Below are 18,484 nucleotides of genomic sequence, written 5' to 3'. Positions count from 1 at the left end.
GAACGCCCTATATCATAGCTTAACAAAAAACATGTGGGTCCAGAGGAGATAAAAGATGTGTCATATTTTCCAATAGTGTTTGGTTAATTAATTTTTTATGGGAAACTGTCTTAACGTTTTTCAAATAAAATCAGGGATATCCTCCAGGCTTTAAAAAAATGTCTCCTAGCATGGTTCATTTTATAATACCAAGTCAAGAAGTCAAAGTATCACAGAGGGCTTTTTTTCCCCCACTGTTGAAAATTACTGCTCTTGAAAAACTAGAAACTGACTACTTAGCATTGCAACTCCGTTTTTTAGCTGACTGGCTTCATGTGCTGTTGGTAAAGGTACACAGGAATCATCCAGTATAGTCTGTGGACTGACTAAGCTACAAAAGCAGTTCATTGTGCCACAAGAAGAATGTGTATTCTGGTAGCAAACCAGCAAACATTAGGTTATTTTAAAATTAGCATACAATTTTTAAAGATGTAGCATACCTACAATAATACAGTAATGCACCAACCTTCTTCCTAACAGAAGTGTCTTTACATAAATTTTGGATTATCACCAGATGAAAAGACAGATGTAACAAAGTGTCAGTTATGAACAACAGCAAATCAGCCCAATGCTAATGCACACACAAACCAGCTGGTGGAAAGCCCATTGACAGCAAAGATGAGACTTTAACGTTTGATGATTCTGTGCCCAATCCACAGATAAGGGAAAGCACATATGCAAATACTCAGGTCAAGAGAGAAACATTAGAAGCTATAATAATATTTATTTTAAAAAGTGATACCAAATACAACCATACATATTCGTGCCTATTTGGAGAGCATTTTCAAAATATCAAACAGCACTGCCATTTTCCAGTCAAAACAATGACAAAGCATTTCAGCTTTTGGGTTTTTAAAAAAAATCTTTTCAGTACTATATGCTTTATATACACAAAATACAGACAAAAATTATATAGGAATGCAAAGCCAAAGACACGATACTCAAAGCAGGGTCTCAAGATGAAAAATCTATTACTGAAAATTATTTATAAAATACACAACTATTAGGCAGGAGATGAAAAAAATTATTCTCTTACAAAATCCTAACTCTATACAGATTTGTACACATGGGGTTTCATGTAGCAAAAAATAAAATTTTATCAATGCCTGCATGCTTTCAAGACAGTATCGAGGTTTTCCTTTTTTTTTTTTTTTTTTTTGTGTGCAGTGGCATTTAAATATTACATCCCTTTCTGTTCAAAACCCTTTTTTTTTTTTTTTTAAGTTTCCTCTCTTTAATTCACACAGTGGCTATACTGGGAGGAAAGGAGGAATAAAAAAAATATCTAAGGATAGTAATAATTGTTTGCTTTTATAACAAAGAAAATAAAACCATTTTGATTTGGCAAAAGCAGTTCAAAAGTGATGTATTTTAACGTTCTGAAGAACTTTAACTGTGGAAGGAGGTGACTGCGACAGGTTAAATACTGAAGCATTCCCTCTGTGTCTGAAATGCAAATACGGGAAAGTGTGTGTATGCAGGTTAAAGAAGTTTATTGCAAAACAGCTGACGCTTTTAAGATGCAAACCTGGATACAACACACAAAAGCTCCTAATTTGAAACTGAAGAATTGAATATTTGGACTGGGCCAGTTCAAATGTATTAATAGGAAGTATTGTTCTTACTGGAACAACTGATTACGTGGGGAATGGGTACATATGTATTACCTGTTAGACTTTTTTTTTTTTTTTTTTAATGATTTGTGAGTAACTGAAGATTTCCCAGAAGTTTGTTTCATGTAAGACAGTAATGGCTTACCAAGCAAGCAACATAATTTTATGTGTAAGCCCTTAAAAAAAAGTTTCCACTTCAATTTTTCTTTTCCTCAGATTCCCTTTTTGATTCATTTAAAAATGTGCTGCTAATACAAATTGTACAATAATACTTATTTGCAAGTCTAAGTTCTAGAGTTCTCCAATCTCATTCCCCATAAAATTTCTCAGTAAAAAGGCTACCATTTGTACATTTTCATCATGGTTTGAAAAAATAAATTCTAGAAAATTTCACAAACATTTTAGAACTGTAACATCTTGTTCATTTTTAAAAGCCTAATCGACAGTTTTCTAATAAAACAGCTTGCAAATGACAATATTTGTCTTGAGATACAGAAATAGAATTGTTCACTAGACATGTGCAGAAGCTATTTTAAACTCCCCACCATGTTAAAGATTTGTAATAGAAGCAATAGTTCAACATTAAAACACATTGGAGACTTAAAATAACCAATACAAAGTTAAGTATTCTGCAAAGTAGTTAGTATGAAAGACAATAAGAGTACGTTAGCTGAAAATTACATTTAAACTTGCTAAAGTTGTTTCAAGGGCACAAGGAGCCCAAATGGTGTAGAGTAAGCCAGTATTGTAATAGATGAGTTTCAAGCCAAGAAAAATGTGAGCATTTCAATAGCTCACATTGGTACCTGCTGTGCTTAATGAGAATTGCATTCAAGCATGACTGCATTACAACACTTTTTCTTCCTGCCCTCATTATAAGACCAGGAAAGCAGTTTACAGAATTATACTTAAAGAAGTAATTTCAGAAGTTATTTGATATAAGTATTACTCATTCATTGCCTCTACCCTTTTGATTTTTATAGGCAGAAAACCAGAAATCACATCACATGGACCATTCACTGTGAGGAAGACTGTAAAAAAAATCTGTTGCATGAATGAAGTCTGAAATTCCCTCAAATATCATACTGTAATATATATTAAAAAAAAAATCAATTTCTGCTCCTTTCAAATGGACTTTGGCATAAAGCTACAATGTGGGAAAAAAACCTTTCAGATGGACAGACAACAGTAGGAAAAGGCTCTAAATTAGTCAGTGCCTCACAAGCATAGTTCAGCCTCGTTGAGAACTATTTGTCACTGAAAGAACACACACCAAAAAATGAGCACGGCTTTTTATTTTATTGACAGCTTCTTGGCAGGTCCACACATTTTGAACTTTAGGTCTGGCCTATAAAATATGTACTGTCAGCCATTAGTCTTTCTCTTTGGTGCAATTAACATACGGAGCTTAAATTGCTACCTCTTAACTGCTTGACTAGGCAGATACGCCTACTTCATTAAACTTGGCATTCCTCTGAAAATCAAATTGGTGTTTGTACAGTGACACTGTTTCTACACAGGAAGGAATATGGTTAGCCCTGTAATGACTGACAGTCATGCTTTTCAAGCACTGTTACTTTCTATTCCTTACATATTAAAACACTTGGGTGAACTTAAAAAGTGACATGAAACTTCAAATGCAAACCACCATACTTTAGTGATTATAAAAAAAATTGAACTGTCACAGGTTACAGTTAATGCAATTCAAGGGGCTTTTTTTTTTAAAATACAGGGCTGCTATGCTATATAGCTATGGAAATAATACATTTTTATTATATTCTTGTAAGGGAGGATAAAAGGACCAAGTTCCAAGTACTGGTATCAAATTGCCAGCCCACACCTGTTTATAAAGTGGAGAGTCTTATTTCTGAATCAATTTATGGCACAACAAAAAAGGGAAATTAAAGCTGTGGATAGTTTACAGATGAGCAAAGAAATAATTCAGTGCTTTACAGATTCCTGTTTTCAGTTCCATATAAAACTTAAACTGAAAGCAGAAATTTACATCCTGAAAAATACAGCATTTCAAAATGGCATATGCACACATGGGCTTTTAAAGCACTTGTTTAGCTGTATTAATCTGAGATATTACAGATGATAACGTGCATAACACAATTATTTTTAAAAGATAAAATTTAAAAGAAGTTTTTAAAAAGTAGTGCTGTCTCATGTCAAAATGCATATTGTCTTATACATACCAGTGGCTCTGGTGACATTGGTGGAAATTCAGCACACAGGTAAGGAAAACAGAATTTAGCCCAATTATGTATAATATAATAATATCCTAAACTATCAAGAAACCATTGCTGTAAACAAATCTTTACTGAGAGGTTGAGCCCTTTCATGTACAGTACTACTTGATGCTGAATGTATATTTCCATCTAGCTACCATTCATTTTATACTGATTTTAATTAAATGTTACTATTGTGCAATGATATAACTTCAGAATATTTTGAAAAAGAAATTTGGAGTTATTTTCAAAAGATTCTTAGAATGCCTGTGCTAACTTCTTAACACATTAAGTGGACTACAGCTTACATACTCTATCTACAACATATTTCCATATAATTTATATGTAAACAGAATTTGTATTTCAAGCACCATTTAGGAAAATGAAACATATCTCAATTGCTGCACTAGTCGCCCTGTTACACATTCATCCTGGATATCAAAGCAAATGTCTTACAACCAAAAGAAGAAGCTCTCTCGCATACTTGGCTCTCCAATTTTTCTGAGGATCAGAAACAGCATGATAAAAAATTGTAAGGTGCATGAATAAAGGCCATTCCTGAAAAAGCTGCAACATTCTGACAGACACTCATAAAAAGCATTTCAGAAAGAACATCCACACAGACATAAATATTCATTCTTCAAAGAGCTACTTGCACAGGGGTCATTTCAGACTGCAGGAATGCACCTTATGTGTGTGGCACTGACTTTATGGCACCTGAATCCCCTCCTCCTTTCTCCTTGACAGTTACAGCTCTGTCATACTGAAAGGCCAGAATGAAGGGTTGAGCGTGAAGAGGAAAAAAGATTCCAGAAGAGGTAGAAAAGATAATCTGTTTAACCCAACTGATTATATGCTACTTTTAAAGACAGTGGCATAACCAGAAAGACCAAAAGAAAAAAAACAAAACACAAAAAACAACAAAACCTCAAAAACCAAAAAAATCCACAAGAAAAAAAACCACAAAACAAAACCCCCAAACAACGAAAGAAAAAAAACAACAAAAACCAACCCCCAACAACAACAAACCACAAAGGAGGCAAGTTATCTGCCAAAAGACAATAGAGCAATGCAAAAATCCTACTTTATACCTGGATCTGAAAATTTTACAGTTGGAACTGGAAGTAAAACCAGAAAGTGTTAGAAGGTCAGAAATCACTGAAAGATTCAGGAATAACATCATAATCAACAATACACTGAAGATTTTCTCTTGAATTGCAAAGTATGAAATTTATGGATTCATGTTTCTCTTGCAAAATGGGTCATTCCAGAAGTGGCAAGTAGGATTGAAAAGTTGACCTTGTCATTCAGAATAAACAATCACAAAATAAATTACTTAAGATTAACAGAATTTAATTATTTTCCCATTTTAAGTGATTTCTTATAAAAACTTAGTAATTTATGACAACAACTTATTTTTATGTTTTTCCATTAGTACTCAGGGAAATCAGTTGATGCTGGTTTCCAGCACCTTTTGAATTGTTTGAAACAATTTACACTTGCTTTTTAAATGCAAGTTACAGCTGCTACACGTGTCTAACTTTGTTCATGTGAATAGTTTAAGTAACTTCAGTATAGCTACTCTTGTGAACAGATGTTCTGTAGTAGGAGTGCCACAGTTTTCTAAATTAGTGCAATTGTTTTTGTATTTGCAGATTCCCTCTAAACTCTGACCTCCATCCCCCTTTTCATACCTGCTTCCAGAACTCTGAAATGAACCCTGTTTGTGCAACATCCACACAGTAAAGTTAGAATGGAGACTTAGTGTTTTGACAATAAAAGGGGAAAAAAGTTATGTCATTTCTCCTCTTCTGTATTCAAGTCGTTTCTAACAGATTCCAGAGACATATTCATGGCAGCTTGAAGCATGTCTTCTTCACTCATATCACCATCTAAAGAAAATAAATGAACAAAGCTAGTTCTCAGCTGTAGTTAAATGCATTCTTTGTACTTTTTGTCCACACCCACCTGTTTCCCACCCCAAAAATTTGTTTTGGTTTTGTTTTTCAAAATCATTAGATATTTGCACTTAGCTTTCCATCCACAACAGTCAGTCTGTAACGAGTAATACACATTAATTTTGGATCACCAATACTTAATACTGGTAAGGCCTACATACTTATGTTCTACTGAAAACCAGTTCCAGTAATGTTGACAGATATTACTCCATGTTTATTACATTGCCCTACAACTTTAATTTAGAAAACCAATTCTTGGCACAAGTCCCAAAGATCACAATTTGTAGTCCTCAGGCAAAACAAAAGAACAAAAGCAAAGCCAGAAATCAAGTTGTCTAATAGTAACGCCCTTCACTTTGAAAAGGGATAGTTACATTCAAAGCAGAACAGGCTTTTCAAGAAAGCGATCCTTTCCTTCACTGCCAAAAAATTGTAATAGCTGTGATACATTGTCTGAATGGCTGCTGGAGAAGCTGGCAGATGAAAGCTGGGAAACGGATCACAACATAAAGGTGAAAAAGACAAATATTTCAGTATTGGAAATAAGTTTAAATAAACAGTACCTGGGTCAGCTTGTGGACTGCTTGAGGTTAGAGTTGGCTTATCATGTAGCTTTGGGGTCTGATCTTGCTGCTGTAGCTGTTGTTGCTGCCTGAAAGTGCTAGAAGGGAATAAGATTAACATCAGTATGAGACCTATATCAAGCGTATTTCAGTGTAAGGAAGGCGAAGAGTGAGAAGTAGAAGCTCTTTGGTACACTCCCGCACCCAAAAATCTCTTCGATCATTTCACCCTGCTAACATTCTGACACCTATTCTCCCAACATTATATTCCAAGCCACATTACTATTTTCCCAGAATTTAGATATTCTGCATTCTCATCCTCTCATGCAAAGTAACTCCTCCAATCCATAGCATTTCTCCCTGGTCTCTATTTCTTCTGTTACTAGGAGAGAGAGAACTGGAAAAGTTACAACAATACCCCCCTGTGTATTAAGAAGGTAGTCCAGAACAGCAACAAAATATCACCTAGAATCCTTTCATGTGATGCACATTAGAGGCATTATTACCAGAAGCAAAATCATATAGAAAGAATGCTTTTCTTCAGGAAAATAATTACAGAAACTTACAGGATTTCATTCAAAACACTTCTGTAACATGTATGTTTTCTACCTTCCCAAGACTGATACTGCATTACTAACCAATCCCCTCTTATAGGTTTCTTTTCTTCATAGGAACAATGTGGAAATAGCAAAATTCAGGTACTATTTGAAAAACATGTTAAGAGAGAAAAGTTAAGCTGGACCCAGTCAGAAACCCATCCATGTCCCAAGAGCGCTGGGGGGGGGGAAATAATCACATGTACTTCCACATGCAGTTTTCCATCAACTACTTTACTTTTCAAAATGCACTCGTCTCCTCCTTCGCAGTTCTTCTGAGGAAAGGGGGTCTGTCTGACTCGTGTGAGGTGACTGAGGAACGTTCTGTGACAATGAATCCAAGAATTCACTTTGACGACTACCTAAAACCAGAACATGACATATCCTACTAATTACAGTGAAATGAAGTTAGTAAGTGAAATATAGCTTAAGAAAATGTCTTGAAACTTGAGAGGAAGAAAATAGACTTGTTGGAGAAATAAGCACCTAGGCTAACTTTGCTTGATACTCTCGTTCCTCCTCACCTTAGGATGGTTTCCTTTCCCACCTGCCCCCTTGGCTAATCTGTTCTTGCTTCCAAATGATCAACATGAAAATTGCAACTTTTCAAAAATCAGAAAGGAGGTAGCTTCAGGAAGTTCTGGATTGTCCTTCCATGCCTCAAAGCCAGTCTTTTAGAGAGCTTGACGCATGCTGGAAAAAGTGTCTGACAAACTGATTTCAGTAGCTGCCTAAAGCATAAGTAACATGAACAGGGTAGGAGAAATTCAGATGAGCACTGCACCTTGCATGCTGAGTTGAATGGCTCTGCGAAGATCAGCTTCTTCATCTTCCATATCTATTTCCTGCCTACTTAGAGCTAGGGCTCTCTGAAAGTTCTCTTCATCTTCATCTAACATGCCTGTTCCATCAAAAGGATGGTTAACTTCTATAGCTTGGTCCACGTCACTTCTGAGTAACCTGTGAAATTGATACATTTATGGCAGAGTTCAGAGAGAAATTATATTAACTTTTACTGTGAGATTTCAAGTAAATGTTTTCTGCTGATTTAACTCTACTTTTTAACTTTTGAAAAATAAATTGTTGTGAAAATCTGCTATATAAACAATTGTTTTCATTTCTACAATAAAAAGCACAACAGAGCTGCAAACGGAGCTCTGTAAAAATGAAAATACTGCAACTCTAAACCCATGTTGACAAGAATCTGTTTGATACGAAAAACTTCAAAAACAATAGGGCTACAAAAAGCAATAATACAAGTTATTGGAACCCATTGCTATTTAAACAATGATACCAGCAGAAAATAGTGCATGTGGCCTCCTCTTTAGAAAGCTTTGATGACCATGCTAGAGCAACAGATCTTCTGTAAAACTATACACTTTTCCACATTACTGCCAAGCAGTTTGTTTTTATTTTACACCAGTTTACCTTTACAAAGCAGAAGAAATAATAATGAATTAATTCCTCTGAAAAGCCTTAAGACTTTTTTGTCAGTATGCAATTTATACACTATGAAAATGTGATAAAATTATTGCAGGAGTAGTACTTTTTATGCTTTCATGGATGTTTTATATTAGCAGTATGCATCACAACAGAGCAGCACCACATTTACAGCAAAATTATTCCAAAAGGGAATGCTGTATGATGTATATGATATAGAATTCAGATATGGGTTTCTCAAAATTTTCTACTTATGACAGAATGCACAAGCCAGTCTTAATTATAGATTGATTACCATTAACCATAATTTGGTAAGATTTGCTAACTCATTTTACTATAATTGGAAAAAAGATCATGATCATGAAGTTAAAGATCTGCACTATACAACACTTAGGCACATGGAAAGATTGAATCCTTATTAAGGTAGTTTTCGCCCATTTAAAAATACAGCATTTGTATTCTACCAGCTTGCTTTCACCATGTGCAACAGTAGTAAGCATACTGCACTAAGGGTACTTTTAATTACATCTTAAGGGGGTTGCCAAGTCGCCAAGTAGGCATTAATCATGGAAATCAATCATACTGAACACTATTAAAATTAAATCTCTTCCTTACCTCTGATCTCTTGACTGTGCGGCCTCTTCTCCAATCAGTTTTGGTCGTTGCATCTGCTGTACCCGAATCATCTGCAATAGCTGATCAGCCTCACAGTCTGGCAGGTCACCTTTTACTACAAATATGGAATAACCTAAGAAAAATAAATTGTGAGTCTACAGCATTAAGGTGCAGGCATAAGCACTCTAAAATGCACACTATATGAAACACAATGATGTGCAATTTATTACAATGTAAGGCTCTACCTTTCATTATACAGACTTGGGTTATTTCACTATTTCAATCATAAAACTAAGGGTAATTAACTGAATACATGAGTTCTAATAAATAATGATTATTACCTACTTTTAATTAATGATATTTAACATCTACAAGTTACTATTACCTTCCTGTTGTAATTGAGCCAAGAAAAGTGCAAGATATGTATCTGATATTAGTTCTGGACCCATCAAGAGAGAGTTCAAGTTAAACCACTGTAATCAAGAAAAAAAAAGGTTTGAGAGAACAAATTAGCATAAAGATTACTCGGTAATCTGTTTCTGTACATTGTGGTCATTTTCTATGATGGAACATCCAAATAAATCTAGTAAAGTAAATCATCAAAAAGTCCTTTGAAGCACTGTATTATACTGTTAAAGGTTACTCTTCAAATACTCTTCAGCTAACAGGAGATCTGAAGTGGGGACATTACTGCATGCTCTTTCCCATCACTGAACACTGGTACCAGGCAAACAGCTTAAACCAGATAAATCAAAATATAATGGTAGAAGAATTATTTCAGACATCATTCTAAAATCCTCCTTAATCCTAGTTTTAAATCTGTTCACAGACTAATGAAGGAAGAAACCCTTCATAAGTTAATGCTGTATCTTAAGAAATTAATAGATACAGGAAACAGAAGTTGAATTTTTTCTGTGAAACACTGCCATTAAACATGCTGCCTTTGATAGTTGTTGATGCTGAAAACTATTGTTTAGTTCTCTCTGAGATAACTTTGAAATTTAAAAATTAAGAAAAACAAACTCAAATTTAATACACTGATAGTACAGCGTAATATTACAATAAGGGACACTTGAGAAATATACACGGATAATTTCTAGTTCCCTGAAGACAGCTAGTCATTTATACAGCCTTCTAGAAAGAAAATATATTCAACATGTACCACAAAACAGTCTATCTTTAAAACCCCATATATATTGTAATCAATCTGAAAAGCCTTTTGTATACCACACTCTCAATATTATCCAATTTTAACCAGGAAGCATCACTTCAGGTGGTAGCAGAATTCTATCTCCATTCTCACAAAAATACATTTATCTACCCAAACTTCCATATATGCCATCAGGCCCATACTATAATTCACCTGGAATACAGGTGGATGGAATGGAATACAATCTACCATTCTGTCATTCAGTTACTTAATTTATCAAAAAACACCCTTTGCCAGTAGGAAAGGGTAAGAAGACCAACAGCGTAGGAGTGGGGAATACAAATGTATGTAAACAAATACAATGCACAGATTATAGACAAGCTTTTAAAAGAGAATATGGAGGAGGAAGGTTTGGTAAGCTAACCTGGCTTTAACTGTAACGGAAGAGAAGCAGGTCAAACCTAAGTCAACCTACTTTATCTTTTCTTATTACTCTCTAGATAACAGGCACCTAGTATCATCTTCATAAGGCTACAAGCCACATATACAAGGAAAAGACATCCCCCCACTCCAACTTAAGACATTTTGAGCTAGAATGCTATCTCGCAAAATTCCACCCAACGTGGCTGCATATGTAATAAGGAACATTCCTGTACTTTTAAGAGACCATTCAGCCTTTTCAATATCAAATATACAAAAATTGCCTGTAAACATTAGCCATACGTTTACACCGATGCAGAACAGCAGAGCTTAGTTTCTTTACTCACAGGTGATTTTTTTTAATCTGGATGACAACATCGGTAGCCATCACTTGCAAAATGAACCAAATGCATAAAGAGACTCTTGTTCACTATAGTAGAATCTAAACATTTATGTCCTGAACATTTTCTATGACAAAAATTGAAAAAAATAAAGCAAACACCAAACCAGCTTTTGTTGTATAAAAACGTATGCAGTATGATCCAGAACAGTGACTGGCTACTGAAGTAAAACACTACATTGGTGTTACAAGGGATATGGATGTGTCTTGAGTTTACATATGTACCAGGTACTTGTATGGCCATCCCCTGCCTTTAATAACTGTTTCCTGCTTACAATACAACTGTTTTAGGAAGTTTTCTAAAATAGTGCAACGTTGTGATTTTACTTTCCCCAACTTTATCCTGATGGATACTTTTAAACACTAGCAATCATAAATATTAATACATTTGAAATTTGAACTTTCGTGTACCTATTATTCATTTACACAACCAAAATTGTTTCCATGATGCCAATAATTTAGTGCATTAAAATGAGTTTGCATTCCATGGGGATCCTAATCCTTGTCTAGGACTCCCCCCTCCCTCCTCATACAATTTTTCTGTTATTTTTTTCATGCAGAAAAGAAAGAAAAGAGCTTAAGATGTCTCACAGACTACTGGAGCTGCAGGTCCCTAGAGCACAGGTTCACTGGGGAATCCCAGGGTCTTTTCCCAGGCTAACATTCACAAAAAGCTGCATTTTTGTGATATAACTTTTTTTTTTTTTTTTAATATGAGATACTGTTAAAGTAAATTGCAGCAAAAGCTTGCAAAAGGCCAACACACGGTCTATTTGCAACCTCTTTTCCACCCCCATTCTGAAGTCAATTTTTAAATAAAAAAAGACAATGTCACCTGTTTTCCTAACTTTCGAACTGTAAACCAGTGTTCCTTATAATTACAAATAAATGATTTTTCATTTCTGTAAAAAGAAAAACAAAAGGTACAGGTAAAATTAAATACTATAATATTGGAGTGCATGTTAATGTTTAAGTTATTTGCTACCACTAATTTAAACTTTTATAATAAAATTTCAGTAATACAACTGCTGATGTTAGAGTACTCATACTGCTCTTATGTAATAACACTTAGAAAGTTGTCAACATTACGGAAATCTCCATATACCTGTGACGCCACAGATACTGAGATATCATGAGGGCACAGAGGACAGATGTTCATATACACCCCAAAAAGGAAAATATGAAAGACAGAAGAGATAATAAAAACATCAGAATGCAACAGAGCTTGAAACAGCAATTTAAAGATAGATTTAAATCACAAATTAAGAGTACTATTTTTCTGTAAAATGAAAGCAGGGCGCTAAGAAAAAAAAAAAAAATCTTACATCGGGTCGATCCCAAGCCTCTGATACTCTGGGCTGTTGAACAGGATTAGTTCTAAACCCCAAACTTTCAAGGCATTGCTTATAACCTGTCAAAAAATAGCACTTTTCATAAGTCAAACAAGTCAAATCTAAATTTAAGCAATGTAACCATCTTAGCTGCTATAAACAATTATACTCTTTTCAAAAAACTTAGATTTCAAAACATGGCTAGGAAACCTGGGAGTCACATTATTCAAAACACAACTGCCATGAATCTACATGCAAACACAGCACACATACTATATCTAAAGGGAAGCAACAAAACTAGGATTTAACTGAGATGTGTTAATAAACCTACTCCCCCAGATAAAGCTGTAACTTCATCTGCCACAGATACTTCATAAGTTGTCATCTCTCTGCTTTCAATGTTCTGCTCTGCCCTCCCTTCCCCCCAGTACAATGCCATCCTTCCCCACAGTAACTATTGAAGATTTCGCACCGCTGGCTTGTCATAGGATCACTCAGGTACGTTAGTACAAATTCTTCTACAATAACTCTTTAAAACTACTTGAAATAATGCTGTAAGAAATTTTAAATTAGCAATTCTTCTTCCTTTCAGTGAGCCAACTACGTAGCAAGTGAGCAAAGCAATGACAGGAAAAAAAAAAGTAACTATGAGGAAGCATTCTTTTTTCAGCTTCAGTATTGAAGCAGCACAATCAAGAATACAAGAAATGCCAAACCATTAATGTTTTTTCACTAAACAGAAAAACAGCCCTGCCCTGCCATAAGGAAGAGAGGCTCTTGAGGGATTCTGGAACATTGACAAGCACCTTTGAAAGCTCAGGAGACAGCCAAAGGTGCAAAGCATTGCCTACAGCTCTAGTCTACATACAAGGCCCAGTTTGGTGTTCAATACCTTTTCTTGTTGTTGTTCTGGTTTAAGTATTTCTTATTAATTACTTTTCCATTATGGTCCTTAAAAAAAAAAAAAAAAAAAAAAAAAGAAGGAAAGAAAAAGAAAAAAGAAAAAACCCAGCTCTAAAGTGTCTGGAGTGTGTTATAAAAATTGGAATGCAAATATTGCAGCTTTTTCAGTTCTGCAGATCATTGTAATATAACCCTGTAACCATTGCCCAGGGCTCTAAAGTCTAGAATTTGAGAAAATCTCAAGTCTGCTTTTTCACCCGTAGTCTATGGGACTACACGTACTAAGGTCTACACCTGAAGTGCCCATAAGAAGCAACTTAGAAATCAAGCTTATTGCCAGCAGGCGTCATTTCACAGCTCAGGAGTCCACACTTCTACTACGTGTTTAAGGGCCTATGAACTGAAGAACTGCAAATCACTGCTTTTAATGGAAAATACTCCAATGATTTACAAGTCCAGCACTTAGTCCCATTAAGCCTGTAAAATGGAAACTAGATGAAAAAGCTTGATGCCATTTAAATTGTATGAGAGAACATATATTGCATAAATAAATTCTGTCAGTATAGAGCTGTGCTTACTTGAATCGAGAAGAATCCACTGTCATCCATATTTACAGATGGCTGCTGCTCAGTGTGAGGTTGCGAGGGAGAAAAGGGAAAAACAGTGTAACCATAAAAGGTCAGAAATAATTCAATTTTGAAAATAAATATAACTGCACACACTTGAAGCAACAGCCTAAGATGTCCTAGTCTGTAAGGCTGATACAATGCCCAAATAAACTTTTTTAATTAAAAACTCAAACCCTTAAATTAGATATGCTCAGTGCTTAAAGGACAGCCAGGCATGAGAACTTCTGTTCCTACCTCTGCCATTGGCTTACAAAAACAAAAGGCAAATCACTGATCCTCCTCATCATGCCTGACTTTCCTACCTGTAAGATAAAGATAACATAGCTTTTTGTAGGATTACTGTGAAGCTGTACTAGTAATATTTGAAAATACCAAATTTAAGACACATGAGTGAAAAGGCCTATACATTTAAGTAGTTTTAGCACTAGGAAATTAAACTTCTCTACCTATGCAGGAATAGCAGGTCTGTACTACACAATATTAGATTTCAGGCAAATATGAAGCATCCTCAAATTAAGAAGATTTTACCTGTAAAAATGTTCTATATTCTTCACTAGACACCCCTCCCTCTGCCATTCTCATTCTTTCTTCTTCATCCAGCTGCTGTGCAATGGAGGATAACTCAACAGGACTAAAATATTCCCCTTGTAGCAAATTATTCAGACAGTGCTGAGCACACAATGAGCCTTCTTGCTAACATAGAAAGAAAAAAAAAGACAACAACGAAAAAATGATGTTAAAGTTTTGATTTATAAAATGGCTCAATCATTTCATTCTGGCAAACTTCCTGCCCTCCCCACTCGCCCAGGATGCCATATATTCTTTGGAGGTATTACACTGTAAGCTATAGAATACAATCCTCCCATCAGTTTGATGGGAGAAGAAAATGACACACATAAAATCTATTTCCTTTGAGGAAATATAGTATGTATGTAAAAATGTTACTTTAGAAAACACTGTAAAAATTGCCAATGGCCTGACCAAATCGCAAAAGGACTCTGCAACCACCAAGACAGTGGATTCTGTCCTCTTCCAAATCACCATCACATTACAATTAAATGTTTAGCACAACGGATGCTGCTGTTCTTTTTCAACTCTTCTTCCCTGCCAGGTGTGGCTGTTGGCAACCTGCTCTCCACATGTGCTTAAAGAAAGCAGAGCATTATGACTTTGGAGAGATTTAAAAGTATACTTCTACAGAATATATTTCCTTCATGTCAGGTTACTCATCCAGTTCAGGTTACAACCAATTTTTTTATTGCTGAGAAAGTGATTAGGAGCTGCATGAGCAGTAAAGCTCATTTTCCACATGAAATGTGGAACTATATAGGAACTATATAGGAACTAGATAAAAGAAGCTAATACTACTGGTTATAAAATCGTGATGATTACAAGAAAAAAAAAATCAGCATATTAAACAATGAAAATATTTTTGTTGATAAACCATTTAAATGGAAAAAACTTCAGATACTTTGTTACATGCCCAGCACACTGGAGATAATAGAAATGTAATGTAACATTTTTAGACTGTCAACCCAAATTAAAAATCAGTAAATTAGAAACGTCAGTCATTATTTTGTAGCACAAATTTAAAAATATCTAATCTGAACAAATGCATGTTAGGCTCCATCATTTTCATAAGTGCAGATAAAATACTGCCTTGTTAAATAAAAAACAAAAACAAACGAAACAAAAAAATCCACCAAACCAAACCACCACATTACAGTTCCCCATGAAAAGCAGCCTTTCTTTACAAGTAACTAAACCACAACTGTGACAATATTAACGTCAACTTTACAATCCTGCTCTTCTATTTTAACCTCATTTTTATTTTCATTAAGAACTCTAATGTGCATGCACTCTACTAAAGACAAAACTAAATCTCCTCAACAAAAATCAGGAACACCATTCTCTCCCACCAAACCCACAGAAACTAAGAACAGAAGAGCATGCCTTGGAGGAATATTCTTCAAACTTCCGTGAAAGCCTCATACAAATCATATGCACAAATCTCCCACGATTTCCCTTACAGCAGAAACCTCAACAGTTCCCAAGATTACAGAATCTTCCTAGGGCTTCATCACTCAATTGAGCAATGAGTTATTAAAGCCAGACTGGCTGTACGGCCAGGGTCCAAGGGAACCCAGACACCTCCTCCAGCTCACATCCTTCCCACAACAAGAAGCTCAAGACTAAAGATCCCTTTGGTCCTTTCAGGACCACATCCCTACTGCTGGTCATATGTTAAAACTATAACAGAAGAATTTGCTCAAGAATCAGGTTTCTCCACCAAAATTGCATGAAACTGAGATACTAAAATATCTTTCAAAATTAGTTGTATTACAGGTTTAAATCTTAATTTCACTGAAAGGACCTTTCTGTATTTGTATAGCTTTAACTTAAAGGAATAAACATGAATTTTCATATACAAATGTTGTGTATATTAAGTGCAAAATGCAGAAAACTGATCTTACAGTTTTTAACAGAAATTAACTTTTTTTTTTGTGCAGAGAATAATGTACTTTCCATGATCTGAAATCCCCTCATTGAAACCTATCCTGATACAAACTGCTGCCCTGCTTTCAGTGTTTTCAAACACTTGTATCTTATCAAAAAAAGAGCCAACTTCTAAGAGAGGGGCTCCTTAAGTCCTACTTTCTGCAATCATCCTACCCTTGTTAAAAATGCCACATGGCTTAGGTCTTTGTTTTGTTAAACTTTCTTTATAAAAACCATTTTTTTTTCATGCCTATTTACTGGAACATCTGAAGTGTGCAGATTCAGGTGATGGAGGGGGCGAAGTGGTGTACATGCAGCACTTTAAATATTTTGACAGAAACTGAGATAGTGCACTTGATGGGGGAAAAATACCCCTTAAGAAAAAAGACAGAGGTTGAGTTAAGTTCTCTCCAGAATAATAATGATAACAGCATAGAAATATTTGGTACTCCAGTTTAAAACAGCAACTCAGGTCTAACTTTTTAACTGTGTAACTAACTTGACCAGGGAGCAGTTTTGTTTCATGTGGGAGACACTCAAGACTGTACCAAATCCCCAAAACCTGTAGTAACTACAAATCACCATCGGCTTATAACTTGGAATGTGGTATGCTCTGTTACTTCAATTTCAGCAGTTTTGTTATTAAACTACAAAGCAACTTAGTAATAAAAAAGTTATTATTTCATTATGTAAGAAAGGTATACTTGTTTGGAACTCATTTTCAAATATAGACTGGAACTCAAAGTCACTGTAGCAGAGGCCATAGTGGCTGAAATCCAACACTCATCCTCTGAACAGCAACTCTTAAACACCACAATTCTTCACAAGTTTTGCTACCCAAACCTAGCTTGAAAGAACACATCTCAGATTCTACAGACTTCAAAACAGTATTTTTTTAAATGAAGTTATACAATTATCTTGCTTTATTTGCTAAATGAGCCAACCATTATGCACGAGAACAATGTATAAAAACTAGTGTTAATCTTAACATAACAAAGGTACAGACACATTGGCACAGCACATGAAAAAGGACAATTACATTTGAATAGCATTAAAAAGCCCATATTTGGGAACCTGGATAAATCACAGTGGTTCACAGCAGCATTTGTCCTCCAGAACAGGAAACCGCGGTCAGCACCCAGAAGCACAGCACATGAATCAGGACTTCCTTAACAGCTCTCCCTTCCCCTGCTCGTTACACAACCCAGCCAAGGCAGGCTAGGGGGAGAGATGTGTCAGAGCACACAAACAGCCCTGCCTGCCGCTGCCCAATTCCATGCCCACTGCTCAGCCACACGAGTTCCCCCAGAACCAGGAGTTCCCTGCGCCTCCCCACAGCCGAGGCCCGTTGCTAAAGGCCCAGCGGAGCAGCCAACGCACGAGAGGAAGCGCTGAGGCTCAGCCCTGACCGCCGTCCACCCCCAGTCACGACGCTTCCTCTCCCCGCAGAGCCGCCACGCCTCAGGCACCGGCATCGCCGGGCAAGAGGGCCCCGGCTCTCCCGAGAGAGACCAAACCGGGCCGCTGCCTCATCCGGCCACCGGCAGGACACCGGGGAGCGGCCCTGCCGGGCAGGGCACAGGAGGCCAAGCCCGCCCCGCGCGGACCGGGGGCTGCCTCGGGGCCAGGGCAGGGACGGCAGACCCAGCCGCCACCCCGAGCAGCTCCTCAGAGAAGGCGCTCCCGGCCCGAGCCACGCACTGCGTTACACACCGGCCGGCCCCACCGGAACCAAACCCACCCACACTCACCCGCTCGTGGAAGATCGACTCCATGTTTATTGTCAACCACCAGCAGCCTCCGCCCCACGTGACCTCCCCAGCCAATCAACCCGTCCATTACTCGACGACCCGCTGCAGCCAATCCGCACAGACCCCCAGCTGGGCTGGGCCTGGCGGCCGTGGCAACGCCCCCTGTTGGTCAGGAGGCCGGGAGCGGCCCCGCTCGGTACGGGGCAGGCGGGGGCGGTGCGCCAAGCCCGCACGTACCGCCTCTTCTTCTCGTATTGTTGACGTGAATTCGCGAACCTGAAAGTTCAGCACCCGCCCAGCAGCGCCAGTTCCCTTCGTGTTCTCAGGCCTGCCCGCCCCGTCAGTC

The 18,484-nt window shown here is 36.9% G+C and overlaps 1 protein-coding gene across 1 annotated transcript; it reads right to left on the bottom strand.

Annotated features, from left to right (window-relative positions):
* Positions 1 to 678: 678 nt before the first annotated feature.
* On the bottom strand, positions 679 to 18,180 carry ATXN3 (ataxin 3). Its single transcript, XM_065636955.1, has 11 exons — positions 18,139 to 18,180; positions 14,417 to 14,581; positions 13,838 to 13,882; positions 12,351 to 12,436; positions 11,861 to 11,927; positions 9,441 to 9,528; positions 9,056 to 9,188; positions 7,785 to 7,960; positions 7,239 to 7,362; positions 6,405 to 6,502; positions 679 to 5,775 (listed from the first exon to the last, which is right to left on the bottom strand). Exons 1-11 carry the CDS (start codon positions 18,160 to 18,162, stop codon positions 5,681 to 5,683), a joined length of 1,101 nt encoding a protein of 366 aa, XP_065493027.1. The 5' UTR covers positions 18,163 to 18,180; the 3' UTR covers positions 679 to 5,680.
* Positions 18,181 to 18,484: the final 304 nt, after the last annotated feature.

The sequence above is a fragment of the Caloenas nicobarica genome, chromosome 5, assembly GCF_036013445.1.
Source record: "Caloenas nicobarica isolate bCalNic1 chromosome 5, bCalNic1.hap1, whole genome shotgun sequence".
Taxonomy (NCBI): Eukaryota; Metazoa; Chordata; class Aves; order Columbiformes; family Columbidae; genus Caloenas; species Caloenas nicobarica.
The sequence above is the reverse complement of the archived record's forward strand: the minus strand, read 5'-3'. Positions and strand labels throughout refer to the sequence as shown.